Source organism: Gopherus evgoodei, chromosome 5 (assembly GCF_007399415.2).
Source record: "Gopherus evgoodei ecotype Sinaloan lineage chromosome 5, rGopEvg1_v1.p, whole genome shotgun sequence".
Taxonomy (NCBI): Eukaryota; Metazoa; Chordata; order Testudines; family Testudinidae; genus Gopherus; species Gopherus evgoodei.
The window spans coordinates 110,481,112-110,499,752 of record NC_044326.1 but is presented as its reverse complement, the minus strand read 5'-3'; the positions used below and the strand labels follow the sequence as shown (position 1 = coordinate 110,499,752).

Genomic DNA, 18,641 nt, shown 5'->3' with positions numbered 1-18,641 from the left:
TTCTCACTCATTTCTTAACTTTGAATGAACTAGTCATTGAACTGAACTAGGTGAATAAACTCACATGAAATATATATATAATCCTTGCACCTGCAGAAGAGGTTATTGCTGTCAAAAACTGGGTTAGCAGTTCAAAAAACACTGGTTGCAGATGTTTAGCCAGTGACTTGCACGATTTCATTAGTCTGATTTTCTTTGAGACTTCAGCAGTTAACGTACTGCTTAATATTAATTTATTAAATGTAAATATTTTACGTATGTTATCACAGGTTCAAATGTACTTTTAAATAGGTTTATTTTTTAAAAAGAAAAATGCATTTAATTTAAATAAAAATCCAATTTAAATTAAAAAATCTGGTGGAATGTGCTGTCACCCTGTGGGTGGGAGTTGTATCCCCATGAAATCCCTGTAACTCTTTGTTAATCCCTGGAAAAATCATGGAGCAGATCTTCAAGGAATCCATTTTGAAGCACTTGGAGGAGAGGAAGGTGACTAGGAACAGTCAACATGGATTCACCAATGGCAAGTCGTGCCTGACCAACTTGATTGCCCTCTGTGATGAGATAACTAGCTCTATGGATATAGGGAAAGCCGTGGACATGATATATCTTGACTTTAGCAAAGCTTTTGATACGGTTTTCCATAGTATTCTTGCCAGCAAGTTAAAAGAGTAGGGCTTGGACTGTAAGGTAGATAGAAAGCTCAACAGGTAGTGATCAATGGCTCGATGTCTAGTTGGCAGCTGGTGTCAAGCGGAGTGCCTCAAGGGTCAATCCTGGGGCTGGTTTTGTTCAACATCTTCATTAATGATCCGGATGATGGGATTAATTGTACCCTCAGCAAGTTTGCAGATGACACTAAGCTGGGGGCAGAGGTAGATACACTGGAGGGTAAGGATAGGGTTCAGAGTGACCTAGAGAAATTGGAGAATCGGGCCAAAAAAAAAATCTGATGAGGTTCAACAAGGACTAGTGCAGAGTCCTGCACTTAGGAAGGAAGACTCCCATGCACTGCTACAGGCTGGGGACCAACTGGCTAAGCAGCAATTGTGCAGAAAAGGACTTGGGGATACAGTGGACGCGAAGCTGGATATGAGTCAACAGTGTGCCCTTGTTGCCAAGAAGACTAACGGCATATTGGGCTGAATTAATAGAAGCATTGCCAGCAGATCGAGGGAAGTGATTATTCCCCTCTATTTGGCACTGGTGAGGCCACCTCTGAAGTATTGTGTCCAGTTTTGAGCCCCCGACTATAGAAAGGATGTGGACAAATTAGAGACAGTCCAGCAGAGGGCAACAAAAATGATTAAGGGGCTTGGGCATATGATTTACGAGGAGAGACTGAGGGAACTGGGCTTATTTAATCTGCAGAAGAGAAGAAAGAGGGGCAATTTGATAGCAGCCTTCAACTACCTGAAGGGGGATTCCAAAAAGGATGGAGCCAGGCTGTTCTCAGTGGTGGCAGAAGCAGCAATGGTCTCAAGTTGCAATGGGGGAGGTTTAGGTTGGATATTAGGAAACATCATTTCACTAGGAGGGTGCTGAAGCACCAAGGGTTACCTTGGGAGGGAGTGGAATCTCCATTCTTAGATGTTTTTGAGAAGACTCTGGCTGGGATGATTTAGTTGGGGTTGGTCCTGCTTTGAGAAGGGGGTTGGACTAGATGACCTTCTGAGGTATCTTCCAGCCCTGGTATTCTATGATTCTATGTTTTGTCCCTATTGGGGCTCTACCTCCCCATTTCCTTCTCTTCTGCTGTGGAGTCTCTGGCTTTGCAGCCCAGTGATTGCAGGCTTGCACCTCCCTATATCCCCCTCATTCAAAGCACGAGGCATGGCTCTCCGCAGATGCGAGCCCTACTTTGCAGTGTGTGCACATCCTCCCGTGGAGCACTCTCTTTCACTGTTATTAATCAACAGGACAGATACACAAATGGGAGTAAAGAGGATTAGCATTAGAGGCCATAGTTCCAAAACTACAAACCACAGCCTGCACACTGCACCTCTGCTCAGCTATATCTCAGGCCCCTGACTTCTCAAGTAAAAATGGGCAATGCTTGAAGAGGAATTGTTTTCAGCCTCATGGCTATTTTTAATGCAAAAAAAAAATCACATTAATCTTGTATTATCTGCTCTCAGGTCCTATAATTGAAAAGGTGAACAGAGGAAAAAAATAGAAAGACACACATCTTTCTAAAACTCTACAAAGGGAAGTCAAAATGGTCAATGAGGATGGAAGATTTAATTTAATTTTGTTTTTATTATAAAAGTAAAATAAAAATAAGCATTTAAAAAGCACAGATTTCCTCTGTAAAAGGAATTGATCTAAAAAGAATATTTACAATAGTAAAGTGACAAACTTTTTAAAGCTTTGAATGATTATAGTCACCAGAGTTAAATTTAAATACATTCACTGAAATATACATGATCGCTTTTTTGTAGTTTTTTTAAAATTGCAACAATGACTACTTTGAGAAAACCACAATTTGTCTTTAACATCAGCGGAATTCTTTTAAGAGTTGTATGAGCTCCCATTTCCATGTAGCTGTGCTGTATAACTGGGGAATGGATTGCTAGAAGATGCATCCTCAATTGCTCTGTGTGCAGTACATCTTTTATGAACGGTGAGTTGATGTTCAACATTATCAAGAAGTAGCAACGTCCATCCCATACAGAAAATTCTGGCAACCAGAAAAGCTCATTCAGTTACATCATCCAGTTCTATGCGGCACTGGTTACTGGTTCTGGTAACACTATACTGCTTGTAAATGAACAAAACTAAAAGTACTTAAACAAAGAAAGAAGCAATGTTCATGAGTCATGTTTTCAAATCTTGAACACTTCAGACAGGTATTTTCCAGTGCACTTTTGGCTGTAAAATCACTTCTGCTGGAGAGAATTATACAAGCATATTTTTAACTGTTATTTTGGTTCATAAAATTGCATGTTACTAACTGGTTACATTTTGCCTTGAACTGAGCCTTCTTGTCCATATCCCAGGGCCATTTTGCTAAGTGTTATCGATGACTTGCTGTTAAGGGACTCAGAGTAAGTGAAGCTAAGTCTGCGGAAGGAGGTCTCCACACCGCTATCGCACATGCTTTCATTGTCTTGCAATTTTACATTATAAAGTTCACCTGAGAAAGAAAACAGAAAAGAATAGACATTTGTTTTTCATCCTGCACTAAAAACATTATAAGCTAGTTTAATGTCCTCAAGAGCCATGAGAAATACTCTCCAATAGACAAAGGCACTTGTAACATACAATCAAAATACTGCAATTTTTGGGTTCAGTACTGCAGTAGGAAGGTGTTGGTTGTTTTTGCTCAGGAACTGACCAAAGCCTACTTACTTTGATGCCCTTCTATCACACTATGCAGATTGAGTCTGCAGGGTTGTTTAATGGTGAAAAATGGGTATCACTGGTGGGAGGATGGATAGGGTTTGATGCCTGGTATTTAAGTAGGATCCCATGCAGAATAACTAGCAGCCATATTGATCCATAAAAGTTACTACTATCCTCACACTGGTAATGCCCATAGGAGTGTGTTCAGTACCAGGATAAAGGCATGCTGGATCTTAGAAGTATAAACTGATGCTGAACTATAGTGTCCACGCTGAGGTCTCTTTGCTGTTAAGACATCTTTCCATGGATTGTCAAAATACTTGAATAAATTTGCATCTAGTTAAGGTGAGTATGAAATCTGAAAAGTTCAGCGACAGCTGCCATCTGTGCAAGATCTACAAAGGAATAATTGATTGTTATGTGAGCTGTGTCTCCTCAATTGAAGGTGTTTATGGCACAGAGACCCGTCATCATTATAAAGCTGGGAACAAAGTGCTTGATGAGACTGAAACAGATCATTCAGCACATTTTGAAATTTTTAAGATCTTAAATTACTAACTCTTCAAAACACATTTTCAAATCAATGACTAAGGAGTGGCTTATTACTGTGGCTAAGTGGCAAAGCTCTTTCACTGGTGGTGCTGTCAATTTAGATTTGATATTGTAATCTTCAGGAACATAGAGAGAATAATACTTAGTTCTTACATAGCATATACATAGGCATGCAGTCTAAACTGAATGGCACTATAAAATTTAAGCTAGCAAAGGTGATGGAAGTTAAACCTGACCGGTTTATCTTGTGTCTCAGTATATACTGCACATGGGCTATGGAGGCAGTGTTAGTTAATGAATAAGGCACTAGTCTGGGTGTCAGAAAACTTGGATTTTATTCCTTGTTCTGAAACTGACTCAGTATGTGACCATAGAAAATTCATTTTACCTCCATCCCTCTGTCTCCCTATTGATAAGATGGGGATAAATGGCATTACTCACCTCCATATAGCATTTAAAATCTGTAGATGACAAGAGCTGTAGAATTGGCAACTATTTAAATTGTAATATCAAGCTGTATAGCCTAACTACTTTGATGAGCAGTTAATGAGGCCAAAACACTTAAGTCCAATCAAGATCATAGGAAAAAACTAGTAAAAGAAAACGAAGGTACAAACCAAGGGAGGCTGGACATGATGTGACAGAGTGGATATTCAAACATGGGCAAATGAGAGAGACTAGTCCCTTGCTGCTGGCAAGGATAAATTAATACCTATGACATGGCAAATATCTATTTTCAGAAAACAGACTATAATAACTCTTGCCCTGAGTCATTGCTACGTGCTCAACTTCCATTTATCTCCCCTCACTATTAGGCCTGGCAAGTGTAAAATGAGAAACTCTTATATATTTTAGTACTTCCCAGATAGGCAACTGAATAGGGCTGTTCCGTGCAAAGACAGCTGGATTGAAATGTATCAGAATCACATGAAACTTGCTGGAAAACACATTATCTATGCCTATATATTTTACCTGTCTCTTCTTTGGTGGCAAAGGCAGATGGTGACGATGGCGGAGCCTTCATAGCATTATCCTCATTGCTAGACTGGTTTAATGGGATGGAGAGCACTTTCTGAATGATTTCAATTGCTTCTGTGTAATCCATTAGTCTCAAGGCATCAACCAACTCTTTCACTGTACCACCAGAAACCTACGACAAAACAGAAAGGAAAATAATATACATATCACTGTGGCAGATTTGTTACAAAATAAAGGGTGGCACCACCTATCCATGCAAGAGGAGAACATTATTGAGGGCAGTTGCTTGTGTCACATATGACCTTGTGTTCCCTCGGTCCTTTAGAACATCTTTTAAAAAAGAGTTACCTCATAGTTATCCAGCAGAGTTTTGGCTGGGGTAGGACTCAACCTGAAGGCATTACTAAGTATTCCCAGACCCAATTTTTGTGCCAGTGTAGACCAGTTTTTGTTTGGATCTGGTACTTCCAGTAACTTGTAAAGCTGCTGCTTGGAGTCTTCATTCAATTTTTTCATATCTCCTGGTGAAATAGAGAAATAAACCAAGTTTATTATATGAATAAACCATGCACCTATTTATGAAATCAGTCACATTTGTGCCCCTAAGCAGAGGCAAACTGTTTAATTAAAAAGTGATTGGTAGACATGAAAGTATTTACTCAATATATTTATTCACACTGTAGCATAACAGTGAGCATGTGGACTATGTCTTGTCATAATTCTAAAGTCAGAAATAACGTATGACTATAAAAAGAACCATATTTATTCTACTAGCAGTTGCACTTCTGATGTATGGCTTGTGATGCTGGCAGACCAGGTGCCAGCTTTTGCTGATGGTTTAGGCATCAGCTGAGCACTGGAAACCAGTCTGCTTCACCGTTGGGTTAGTATGGTTAAGATGGGTATTACCCTCATAACAACGTGCTTAGATTTTATGAATTGTCTGTAAGTTGCTGAATGCATTAATCTCACTTATAACATCCTTATCACATGCTACAAAATAATATTTAACTTTTTGCTTTATGACTGTAAAAAATGTTTGCTCTGGAACTATGAACCCAATCAGGAGGGACTGTCTTCTAACCATCAAGAAGGCCTATCAAAACTATATGGGTCATTGTGGGACATCATAATACAAATATTTTGTTAATTGCCCTTTCTCACTCAGGAAAAGGCTACGTACAAAAGGACTCATCCCATTAGCTTGAATTCTGGAAGAAGGAAATAAAAATAGCTGACAAGAAAATGTTTCATCTCTCTTTTGCTGTTTGGACTCTCACAGAGCTGGAGCTATGAAACAAAATAAAAGATCCCCAGGGTCAACCTGGGTTAGCCCTGAAAGACATTCAGAGCTGACAGAATACTATAACTCCATCATCTTTTAAAACCATAGACTGTAACTCATTTGTGTATATACATTTGCCTTTTTTAACCTTGTAATAATGATCTCATTTCTTTTTCCTAGTTAATAAATCTTTAGTTAATTTATCACAAGATTGGCTACAAGCATTGTCTTTGGTGAGAGATCTAAGCTACAATTTGACCTGGATCAAAGTGACAGGTAAGTGACAGGTCTCTTGCAACTGGAAGCAACCTGAATATTTTGTGATCCTCAGTGTATAGCAACCAACTATCACTAAGTCCAGCTTGCCTGGCAAGACTGTTATAGTGCTTCAGGAGTTTACATTTGTTATTAGGTTGGTGAAATCTAATTCTAGAACATGCAACCAGTTTGGAGTCTCTGTCCTGCTTCTTGACAGTCTGCCCTGAGGTTGGCACTCAAGGTCATCAGCCACTCCAGATAGCATGACATGTTCTACTCCTGTTCTATTATTTATATTGCAAGCTGTTTCTCCTCCATATTCTGTGCATATTGTCAGTACTCATCAATTAATAAATGGGTATTATTGGAGCTTTTCTTTTTTAAATACTCTACCTTGCAACAGTAAGTCATCAGAAGCCAACTTTGATTCATAGGGTTTTCCATTTAATATGTCAAATACCTGTAGTGTGGGAAAAGAATTAGCCATTAATATCAATATTTGCAAGAAACTTGGTCTTTAGCCTGCATCTCATCATATCCAACCCTAATGTTTACACTGCTGTATATTCTCCATACTTTATGTATTAATAGATTAGCAGCCATATTTCTTTCCTGTTGTAGGGTCAGCAGAACTAAAAGTGTTGCAGAGGAGTAGTGCCTCTGCCCAAGTGGGAAATGGACAGAGATTGCCTTCTGTCGCCCTTTAAGTAACTCATCTGGCAAATATCAACTGTTCCCAAGGTCCAGAGATTCGTTAAGGGAGACGGAAAATCCTCCAAGCAAGGAGCACAGTAACCTGCACCCGAGAAAACTAATAATTTAAAACAAAAATTGTGCATCAAATTTTCAAATGTAGCCTCCTAAACCCATATTTAAGCACCTGAACAAGGTGGCTAGATTATCAGAGGTGCTGAGTATCGACACCTCCCACTGAGGAGTGACTGCATTGTATACAATCACACCCTGTGACTGTGCTGTAGGAACACCCAAAGAGAACTACAGGTGTTCATCACAACTGAAACATCAGGCCCACTCATGCAGTTGCCGAAATACAGATTTAGGGGCCTAATTAAGGGATCCAAGTCTGAAAATCTGGGGGTTATCTAAAGTTTTTAAATGGGATACTATAAAGTGTGAGCATGACAAAAATACCTATGAAAGGTGCCCCATACGGATACTAGGGATGGATCCTGAAGGACTGTTGCCCTGAAAAGGATTCATGATGAATTGGAATACACAATCCTTTCAGCCAAACTCTGTGTATTCTGTGTATTTGAATTGGGTATTCTGTTTTTCATCCTGAAGTCTCAAGTGTGATCTTTCAAGAGTTTGCAAGTCTACTAATATTCTTACTGGCTGAAGCCCACTTAACCTAATTTGTCCTTTTCCTAACCCCTTCCAAGACAACAGAGATCGCTCCAGCCACAGTGACTGCACAGCCGCCTGCATTAGTTCAGCAGCGACAAGTTACCCAAGACTCCTCATGAAACAACGCTCTTCAAAAAACAGAACCAAAAGCGTTGCAGTGGTGAATGCATTCAGTGAGTTGTGCCAAGAACTGTGATTTGTGAAAATAGTGCAGTTCCTTGGATTTTCATAGTGAACAAGGTCTTCAATGAATGACTGCAGAAATGTGCCACTGGTTGTCAATCATGTACCTTCCTCTTCACATTAAACTAAAAGAAAGGGTTTGTGGGTTTTTTGTGTTTGTCCAAATAACTCAAACCACACAGATCACTTGCCTCCCAACTGGAGGCCATATCCAAAGGTGTCGTTCCAGGTACGATTCCTTCATCTTCACTGTCTTTGTCTCTCATGTCTTCTAGGTCAAACAATGGCTCAAAGTTCTCAATGTGAGGATCTGCACCTGGAGAATTACAGAGCACAGTTATAACAACTAAAGGCTTTCCAAAGACTTCACTACATTGGATCATACTCAACAATGCCAGCTTATGCCGTATTTGGCATTCTAGCAGCAAACTGATGTAACACTGAACCATTCAGGGAAAAATCTCCTCAGATACAGGAAGCTACAAACAAAACACAGCTCAGAACCTCATATGAGATTATTTGCCTGTGAGATTCAGCCAATTTCTCATCCCAAGTACTATCAGCATCATAATTTAGCCAGTAGATAGCAGTAAAGAGCCACACAGTTAACAATAACTCCCCTTCTACTCCATAGAATTAGTTCCTCATATCTCTAACACATCGGATTTCTACTGGTCGAAAGGGTGGGAGTGGGTCACTCATTAATGGGTCCCTTGTGCCCAACAGAGAAGACTCCAAACTTCATATCTAAATTCTCAATTAACCATAAGTGACATTTTCATTCAAGTAGAAATATACTCTCCACAATACTTCCAACCCTTTATCACTCATACCTGCTGCTTTGAGAAGAGCTGTCAGTTTTGTAGACCCCCTTCCAGCTGCTATGTGAAGTGGAGTTGTCCCATCGTATGTAGTACTGTCAACATTTGCATCACCCTAAAATTTTATTGAGGGAGGAAATAAAAAAGTAACGCTACCTTGGTAGAGTATACAGTGGAGCCTCATGTCTGCATAAACACTGTAACCATGCAAATAAGCACCTCTATCCTTATGCATATAAAACTTTTAATCATGCCCTGAACAAAAAGAGTTGGAAAAATATAACGAACAAATTACTTCTCTGTATTCACGAAGAGATGGTGTTTAGGTGCTCGGATATTAGGCACAGTATATAATCCAACAAGGATCAGATAGATATTCAAGTTTATTAAAAAGCCTAAAACTTTGCACCCAATGTGATATTAGTGATGAAGCACTGGAATGGGTTACCGAGGTAGGTGGTGGAATCTTATCCTTAGAGGTTTTTAAGGACTGGCTTGACAAAGCCCTGGCTAGCATGATTTATGTGGGGTTGGTCCTGCTTTGAGCAGGCGGTGGGACTAGATGATCTCCTGAGGTCTCTTCCAACACTAATCTTCTGTGATTCAGTAACAGACTTAAAGGAGGCAATTTTGCAACAGAGAGGCTTCAAAAACAGACTCCAACGAGAAACTGATGAACTTGAATTAATATGCAAACTAGATACCATCAATTTAAATTAAGAGAGACTGGAAATGGCTGAGCCATTACACACACTGAATCTATTTCCCCATGTTAAGTATCCTCACACCTTCTTGTCAAACTGTCTGATATGGGCTATCTTGAATATCACTACGAAAGTTTTTTTTCTCCTGCTGACAATAGCTCATCTTAATTAATTAGCCTCTTAGAGTTGGTTAGGGGAACTCCCACCTTTTCATGCTCTCTGTATGTATAAATATTTCCTCACTGTATGTTCCATTCTATGCATCTGATAAAGTGGGCTGTAGCCCACGAAAGCTTATGCTCAAATAAATGTGTTAGTCTCTAAGGTGCCACAAGTACCCCTATTCTTTTTGTGGATACAGACTAACATGGCTGCTACTCTGAAACCTGTCATATTTCTATTATAGGTCCAAACCAGTGTCCTCTGAAATCAACTGGAATTTTGCTCTGGAATGGGAGCAAAATATGACTGAGTATAGTGTATACATGAACACACACAAAGTATGTTCTCTCTCATTTGTCTGCTTATGCCCCAACCCTACAAAGATGATGTGCTTAACTTTACACTTATGAGTAATTCCATTAGATTCAGTAGGATTATTCACAGTACATGTTAAGCATGTGTACGTCTTTGCAGGATCAGGATCTTGGAAATTATGGAAATTTCCACTACATGCATCTGACGAAGTGCGTATTCACCCACGAAAGCTCATGCTCCAATATGTTTGTTAGTCTATAAGGTGCCACAGAACTCTTTGCCGATCTCAGGGCACCCACGAGAGTTTTTTGGGGCCCCTGGGGCGGGGTCCTTCACTTGTTCCGAGGACCCTGGAAAACTCTCATGGGGCCCAGGTCCCTGGAGCGGGTCCCGAGGTGGGTCTCTGGCAGCAATTCGGCAGCGGGGGCCCCCACCACCGAAGACCCTAGACTCCCTGAATCCTCTGGGCGGCCCTGGCCGATCTTGGACTGTAAATTCCTCAGGCACTGCAACAAGCTTACTATGAGTGCTAAACAAACAATTATTGTCATTGTTCATTATTACAGTGTTTGTTTGCCATTCTACCAACTAGAGTAAGCAACAAAATCACAAAGCTCTCAGGAATTTATCATAAAGCTTTCTTAAATAGCAAAGAGAAATGAACTACAAAAAACAAACAATTATGCTCAGATGGTGCTCACCTCAAGGAGAAGGCAGCCTGCCAAAGAGATGTTCTCTTGTTCGACAGCCAGATGCAAGGCAGTTCGCCCGGACTTTTGTTCCTGAGCATTGACGTCAGCTCCAGCAGCAATCATCTGCCTGAGACAAGGCATGCTATTTGCCATCACTGCCATGTGAATCACACTGAGACCTACAGAACAAAATACACATGAACACTGACAAATACAGAAATATTGTGGTAATAAGTTTTTATAACACTTCATATGTTTTGTTATTCTCTCCCTCTCCTGTGTGTGTGTGAGAGAGAGAGAAAACAAGAGTGGAAAATTGTTTGCAGTGAACAAAGCTATGAATAGCACTAGTACAAATTTTATCCATCTTTGTAATATGTATTAAAAATTAGAATGTAAGAACATAAGAATGGCCATACTGAGTCAGACCAATGGTCCATCTTGCCCAGTATCCTGTCCGCCAGATTCTTCAGATGGAATGAACATAACAGGGCAATTTATCGCGGGATCCATTGCCTGTCATCCAGCTCCCGCTTCTGGCAATCAGAGTTTTAGGGACACCCATAGCATGGGATTGTGTCCCAGACCATCTCAGCTAATAGCCATTGATGGAACTATCCTCTATGAACTTAACTAATTCTTTTTTTAACCCAGTTATACTTTTGGCCTTCACAACATCCCATGGAAAGGAGTTCCACAGGTTGACTGTGCGCTATGTGAAGTATTTCCTTTTGTTCATTTTAAACCTGCTGCCTATTAATTTCATTGGGTGACCCCTTGTTCCTGTGCTATGTGAAGGAGTAAACACTTCCTTATTCACTTTTTCCACACTCGTCATGATTTTATAGACCTCTATCATATCCCGTCTTAGTTGTCTCTTTTCCAAGCTCTTTTCCAGTCTTATTAATCTCTCCTCACAAGGAAGCTGTTCCATACCCCTAATAATTTTTATTGTCCCTTTCTGCACTTTTTGCAATTCTAATATATCTTTTTAGACGTGGGGTGACTAGAATTGCATGCAGTATTAAAGGCGTGGGCGTATCATGGATTTATATTGTGGCATTATATCTGCTGTCTTACTATTTATCCCTTTCCTAATGGTTCCTAACATTCTGTTAGCTAAGCAGATGTTTTCAGAGAACTATCCAAAATGACTCCAAGATCTCTTTCTTGCGCGTTAACAGCTCATTTAGACTTCATAGTTCTGTATGTTTACTTGGGATTATGTTTTCCAATGCACATTACTTCACATTTATCAACACTGAATTTCATCTGCCATTTTGTTGTCCAGTCACCCAGCTTTGTGAGATCCCTTTGTATCTCTTCACAGTCTGCTTTGGACTTAACTATCTTGAGTAATTTTGTATCATAAGCAATCTTTGGCACTTGACTGTTTACCACATTTTCCAGATCATTTATGAATATGTTGATCGGTACTGGTTCCAGTATAGACCTTTGGTGGACCTCTTTCCACCAGGAAAACTGGCGGTTTATTCCTACCAGATGTTTCCTATCTTTCAACCAGTTACTGATCCATGAGAGGACCTTTCCTCTTATCCCATGGCTGCCTACTTTGCTCAAGAGTCTTTGGTAAGGGACTTTGTCAAAGGCTTTCTGAAAGTCCACGTATCCTATACACTTAATCACCCTTCTCCATATGTTTGGTGACTTCCTTAAAGAATTCTAATAGATTGATGTTGCACGATTTCCATATACAAAAGCCATGTCGACTCTTCTCCACACACCATGTTCATCTATGTGTCTAATAATTCTTTTCTTTACTATAGTTTCAAATAATTTGCCTGGTACTGAAGTTAGGCTTACCAGTCTGTAATGGCCAGGATTGCCTCTAGAGACTTTTTAAAAAAATCAGCAATATATTAGCTATCCTCCAGTCATCTGGTACAAAGGGTGATTTAAGTGATGGTTATATACCACAGTTAGTAGTTCTATAATTGCATATTTGAGTTCCTTCAGAACTCTTGGGTGAATACCATCTGGTCCTGCTAATTTATAACTGTTCAATTTATCAATTTGTTTCAAAACCTCCTGTACTGACATCTCAATCTGGGGCAGTTCTTTAGATCTGTCCCCTAAAAACAGAATGGCTCAGATGTGGGAATCTCAATCATATCCTCTGCAGTGAAGACTGATGCAAAGAATTCATTTAGCTACTCTGCAATGGCCTTGTCTTCTTTGAGTGCTCTTTTAACACCTTGATTGCCCAGTGGCCCTCCTGATTGTTTGGCAGACTTTCTGTTTCTGATGTACTTAAACAAAATTTGTGCTATAAATTTGTGTGTCTTCTATTAGTTGCTCTTCAAATTCTTTTTTGGCTTGCCTAATTACAATGTTACATTTAACTAGCCAGAGTTTATGTTCCTCAATCAGATTTGACTTGCAATGTTCAAAAGATGCCTTACTTTTTCCAACTGCCTCTTTTACTCTGTTTAGCTGTGGTGGCATTTTTTGGTCCACTTGCTGATTTTTTTTAAATTTGGGGTATACTTATAGTTTGAGCCTCTATTATGATGTTTTTTAAAAGTTCCCATGCAGCTTGCAGGCATTTCACTCTTGTGACTGTTCCTTTAAATTTCTGTTTAATTGGCCTCCTCATTTTTGTGTAGTTGCCCTTTTTGAAGTTAAATGCTACTGTGGTGGGTTTCTTTGGTATTTGCCCCACAAGGATGTTGCATTTAATTACAGTATAGTTGTCATTACGGAGAGGTTCAGCTATAGTCACCTCTTGACCAGATCCTGTGCGCCATTTAGGACTAAATCAAGAATTGTCTCTTCCCACTTATGGGTTCCAAAAGTAGCTGCTCCAAGAAGCAATCATTAATGATGTCTAGAATGGTGCCACTTTTAAAAACTTTTAATAGGAATGCACATGTTAAAAATACATTTTCTGTGTATTTTAAAGAACAGTGACTCTCTTTAATCCCTTCTAAAGAAAAAAGGAATAAACTACTTAAAGCAATAAGATTCTAATATCCTAAAGATCAAACAGAATGGAAATTTGAACTGATAAGAAAATGATCTTCTTCACACAGCATACAGTCAACTTGTGGAACTGCTTGCCTGAGGAGGTTCTGAAGGCTAGGACTATAACAGGGTTTAAAAGAGAACTAGATAAATTCATGGAGATTAAGTCCAATAATGGCTATTAGCCAGGATGGATAAGGAATGGTGTCCCTAGCCTCTGTCTGTCAGAGGGTAGAGATGGATGGCAGGAGAGAGATCACTTGATCATTTCCTGTTAGGTTCACCCCCTCTGGGGCACTTGGCATTGGCCACTGTTGGCAGACAGGATACTGGGCTGGATGGACCTTTGGTCTTGACCCAGTATGGCCGTTCTTAAATTCTTAAAAGGCCTGGACAATGGCTTGTCGTTATAAAGCCTGGACCTTAGTCTCCTGTAATATTTAAGGTATCAGATATCAAACATTATGCCAGGACAACTAGGGCCCCCTAAATTTCTACAGCCCAGTTTCATGTATTCCATTAATCCAGATTGCCCATAAACTCTTAGGTGTAGCAACAGTTATTCTAATGTCAGTTCATTGTCACTACTGAAGAGTACAATGAAATTTTATATCTACATCCCATCCTGAGGTTAAATGTTCCAAGTCAATATGGTGACAGTTGAAATCCCTCTTTATTACTAGGTTTTCTGTTTCTGTAACCTCTCTATTCTCCCTGAGCATTTTACAATCACAGTCACCATTCTAGTCAGTTGGTTGGTAGTATATTCCTACTGCTATACTCTTATTATTCAAGCATGGAATTTTTATCCATAGAGATTCTATGGTACAGTTTGATTTATTTAAGTTTTTTTTTACTATTTTTGACTATGCTTTCTTTCACCGGCCCCTACCAGTGCAACCTACTCTGTCATTCCTATATATTTTGTACCCTGGTATTACTACGTCCCATTGATTATCATCATTCTACCAAGTTTCTGTGATGCCTATTATATTAATATCCTCATTTAATAACAGGCATTCAAGTTCTTACTATTTAGACTTCTTGAATTTGTATAGAACAACTTAAAAAATTTGTCAACATTTAATTTTCTGCCTTCATATGATGTAATCGAATGGGAATTTTTTTGGACTGTTTCTCTTCAGTTCCTACCTGTACTTTATCAACTTCTACCGTCTCTTCTTTACTAGGATACAGAGTATCCTCTTCAATAAATCCTTCCCTAAGGGATGTGTCTGTCTCAACCGTATGCTCCTTCATACCTGTTGGCTGTCTCCCAGCCCTTAGCTTAAAAACTCCTCTATGACTTTTTAAGTTTTACATGCCAACAATCTGGTTCTGTTTTGGTTCAGGTGGAGCCCATCCTTCCTATATAGGCTCCTTCTTTCCCAAAAGGTTCTCCAGTTCCTACTAAACCTAAATCCCTCATCCAAACACCATCATCTTGCCGAACATTGGGACCCTGCAATTTTGTCTAACTGGCCCTGCACGTGGAACTGGAAGCATAATTAATATGCTTGTCCAAGAGATAATATGAAAAATCGCTGTGATCCTTTCATACCTTCCCCATTTGAATAGTTGATCATTGGAGATGTCTTCTCATGCTTAAGGAGTATATTTAAAATCTTATCATCTCCTTCTTTGGCAGCTAGATGCAAGATAGAATTGCCATGTCGATCCAGAAGGCTGACATCAGCTCCAGCCCTCAGCAAGTCCTCTACCACTTCTGCCTGCTTTGTGATAACTGCCAAGTGCAATGGTGCCTAGAAAAGGGAGGAAGAAGTAACCACAAGACGGTGAGCAACATATATGTCATTTTCATAGAAGCCTCTTAAAAATTACTCACAGTGATTTTAATAATTTTAATGTTTTATTCTTACACAAAAAGATACTATGATAATTGAAATTTTAGATGCAAACCAGTATATATTTCCTTCCACTGAACTGTGAACACGATTCATACTTGCACTTAAAGGACATAAAAGCCCCATAGCCCAGGATCAGCATTCAGATTAAGTGCCTGATCATTCATTCCTCAGGCTTTCAAAACTCGCAGTGAAGTCAATGGGAGCTTCGTGTGTGCAAGGACTGGGTTCTAAGAGGCAAATTGATTCTCTATTGTCCAGACCAAGTAGTCGAGCTTTTAGGGAGTTGCACAGGGTGGAGGACTGAGGAAGTAAACGGATCCACATGGAAGTGGATTCTCTGGCCTAAAACCAATTCCTGTGCTTGCCTGGACCCAAAAAGACCTGAGTTCTGTGTCACACAGGGAGTATAAACCCAAATCCAGATTTCCCATCTGTAGCTGAACCACTCTGCTGATTCCATTCTTAGGAAAAACTCCATGACTATGTCCCCTAAATCCTTTAAAATGACTAGGCATATTAAATGTAAATCTGCTGTTTTCTTTTTAAAAAATGACAAAGCACAGAAGAATGTTGTATTTATACAATGTCTGTCTAGATAGGTGACATAATCTGCATGTTCTCCATTAGTATGACAATGCTATCAGCTGCAACACCAACATTAGACTTCAAGGCTTTTATTGCCTTATCTAAGGATATGGCTACCCTCAAAACTTCAAAGCGCTGCTGTGGGAGGGTTGCCGTGGCAGCGCTTTGAAGTGTGAGTGTGGTCGCAGTGCCAGCGCTTGCGCGTACTCCACCTCCTCATGGGGATTAGCTTGCAGTGCTGGGAGCGGCACTGTTTACACTGGCACTTTGCAGCGCTGTATCTTGCAGCGCTCAGGGGAGTGGTTTTTTTCACACCCCTGAGCGAGAAAGTAAAGCGCCAGTGTAGCCAAGGCCTAAGATTTGTGTTCATACTTCAACAGGAGGGACTGTATACTGCAGCAGTGACATTCTGGTGGGTAAACAGCATCAAACAACCTTTTTTTACAGATATTATTGTATTTGTACAGCGAGCCTTCTTACTGTGAGGGAAAGCAGATTCTTAGCCTTTAAAAATATGTCATATCATATCATATAAGAGCAAAATCAAGCCCAAATCCAACGTCATATTCTGATTACTATATTAAGGAACATACTCAACTATGCATAAAAAATGATTAATTCCATCCTGAGAGTCTAGTGATAATGTAAACTACAGGGGTGAGGTTACAGTTGTTTGTGAATGTCACCAGAATCGTCAGTACAGAAACACCATCTGGAGTTGTTAGTTATTTCTGGAGCACATGTATAAATCCATTTCCAATATATTTGTATTTTCATGAAGTCCCAGCCCATACTGTAGATTTAAAGTATTCCACCCTCTCCAGCTTTTGGTTTACAAAATACCCACTCTAAGGAGACTTTGAAGGTTTAAACAGGGATTGTAATAGATGCTGAGAACCTGATACCTAATACTGCCTTGTTCCTTGTATAGTCATTCTACCTGTAGAAAGGGAGTGGGTGTAAAACACTATCTAGCCAGAATTCTCCACTCATTTACACCAACGTTAGACTTACTTTACACCAGTGAAAATAACTACAAAAGGCATAAGACTGTGAAAAACCCTTTGGGTTTATCTAAATAGGGAAAAATCAGACCTGAAACGCTTTACTGGTGCATCTCTGAGCAGAGTTAGATAAAACAGTAACATTGCCTGAGCCTTGTCTGCTTTTCTTTCTTGCCCATTGGTACACCTCTACCAGGGGAGTACTATATGTTTTTCCTAGGAGGCATAAAGACCTTTTGTGTTTATAGTAGGGGATATGGAAACAGACCCTTTTTAGGAGGATTTCCACAGTTCTTTGAACATGTCTGGGCTGGGGATGTGCAAGTTTCAGGCTCACACTTCCAAGACCTAACAATTCTTCTCTAATTGAAGAGAGTATGGGGTTAAGCATCTCTTTTTTTTGCACATGTGAATGACGAAAGGAAAGGGGAATCTCTGAGCTCTATTTCTGGGTGCTGATATTGACTTGAAGTGGCTACTATAAAGTGCATTTATTTGTTACACATGCCTCCTTCTGCCCATATGTGACCCAGCAACTGATCCGCCAGCCTGAAGGAGCATGGCATTTGAAAGTTCAAAACATGTTACAAGGTTGGCACACCACTAGTTTAGTAACAGAGCAGCATGGTAAAAAAAGACTGAACAGAAAATGGAAGTAAATGGCATAAAATATGGGTTCTGTTCTACAATAAACACATATTCTGTAACAATAATTGAAGTTACACATCTGCACCAATGAGAGTAATGCACGCTCTGTTACCACCTTTCAGTCTGTCATTGTGTCCCACTGTCTATGAATTTCTGAACTGTTTGCATTATAGTTTTACAGGAAAAAATAAATTGCAGAAAATTTCTGTTACCAGTTAACATCACTTATCACTGCATTCTGGCATACCTGATAAAGGTCATTTCTCATATTGATGATGTCATCCAAATTAAAATCCAGCACCACTTCTAAGAGGTTTCTCACTAGCTCAGAATGAAGGTGGATAATTGCTAAGTGAATGACACTGAAATGAAACCAAACAAAACCAAGTTCACTTTAATTGCAAAAATCAAACAATTTTCAATAAGGTTCTGATCCAATTCCCATTGACAATAACAGGTGTTTTTCCATTTATTGTCCTGACAGCTCAATTGAGCTCTAAGGTCCAGATCCTCAGAGGTATTTAGGTACCTAATTCCCACTGATTTCAGTGGAAATGAGGTTTCACATCTGAAATCCAAGGCGTAAACACCTGCCTTAGTACATAACATAGAGTGGTATTAAAAAGACAGTGTATTGTATAAAGAAGATTATTCCCTCCCTCTTTAAATCTTTCAGTCAATAACCTAGTTGTTAATTTTAATTCAAAATTAGCACAGAACCAGTGGGAGGAATGTGACGGCATGAGTGTAAATGTGACTCCTACTCCAAATCTAGTATTATTTATAGCAAGCTTTGGATCACAGAGACGCTGATTTACAGTGTGTTAAAAAGCCTAGAATATTTTAGAACAGTGGCAGGCAACCTGCGGCTCACAGGCCGGAGGTTGC

The 18,641-nt window shown here is 39.6% G+C and overlaps 1 protein-coding gene across 3 annotated transcripts in view; it reads right to left on the bottom strand.

The window, feature by feature from the left end:
• Positions 1-1,716: 1,716 nt before the first annotated feature.
• The window catches only part of NFKB1 (nuclear factor kappa B subunit 1), an 85,706-nt gene continuing 68,781 nt past the window's right edge, over positions 1,717-18,641 (bottom strand). For all 3 annotated transcript variants that reach the window (XM_030564457.1, XM_030564456.1, XM_030564455.1), the window contains 9 exons: positions 18,001-18,115; positions 15,210-15,411; positions 10,673-10,842; positions 8,803-8,905; positions 8,161-8,285; positions 6,812-6,878; positions 5,224-5,396; positions 4,870-5,047; positions 1,717-3,136 (listed from right to left, as the gene is read on the bottom strand). In XM_030564457.1, the coding sequence (XP_030420317.1) occupies positions 2,958-3,136; positions 4,870-5,047; positions 5,224-5,396; positions 6,812-6,878; positions 8,161-8,285; positions 8,803-8,905; positions 10,673-10,842; positions 15,210-15,411; positions 18,001-18,115 (1,312 nt within the window). In that variant the 3' untranslated portion in view covers positions 1,717-2,957. The remainder of the gene's footprint in view (positions 3,137-4,869; positions 5,048-5,223; positions 5,397-6,811; positions 6,879-8,160; positions 8,286-8,802; positions 8,906-10,672; positions 10,843-15,209; positions 15,412-18,000; positions 18,116-18,641) is intronic.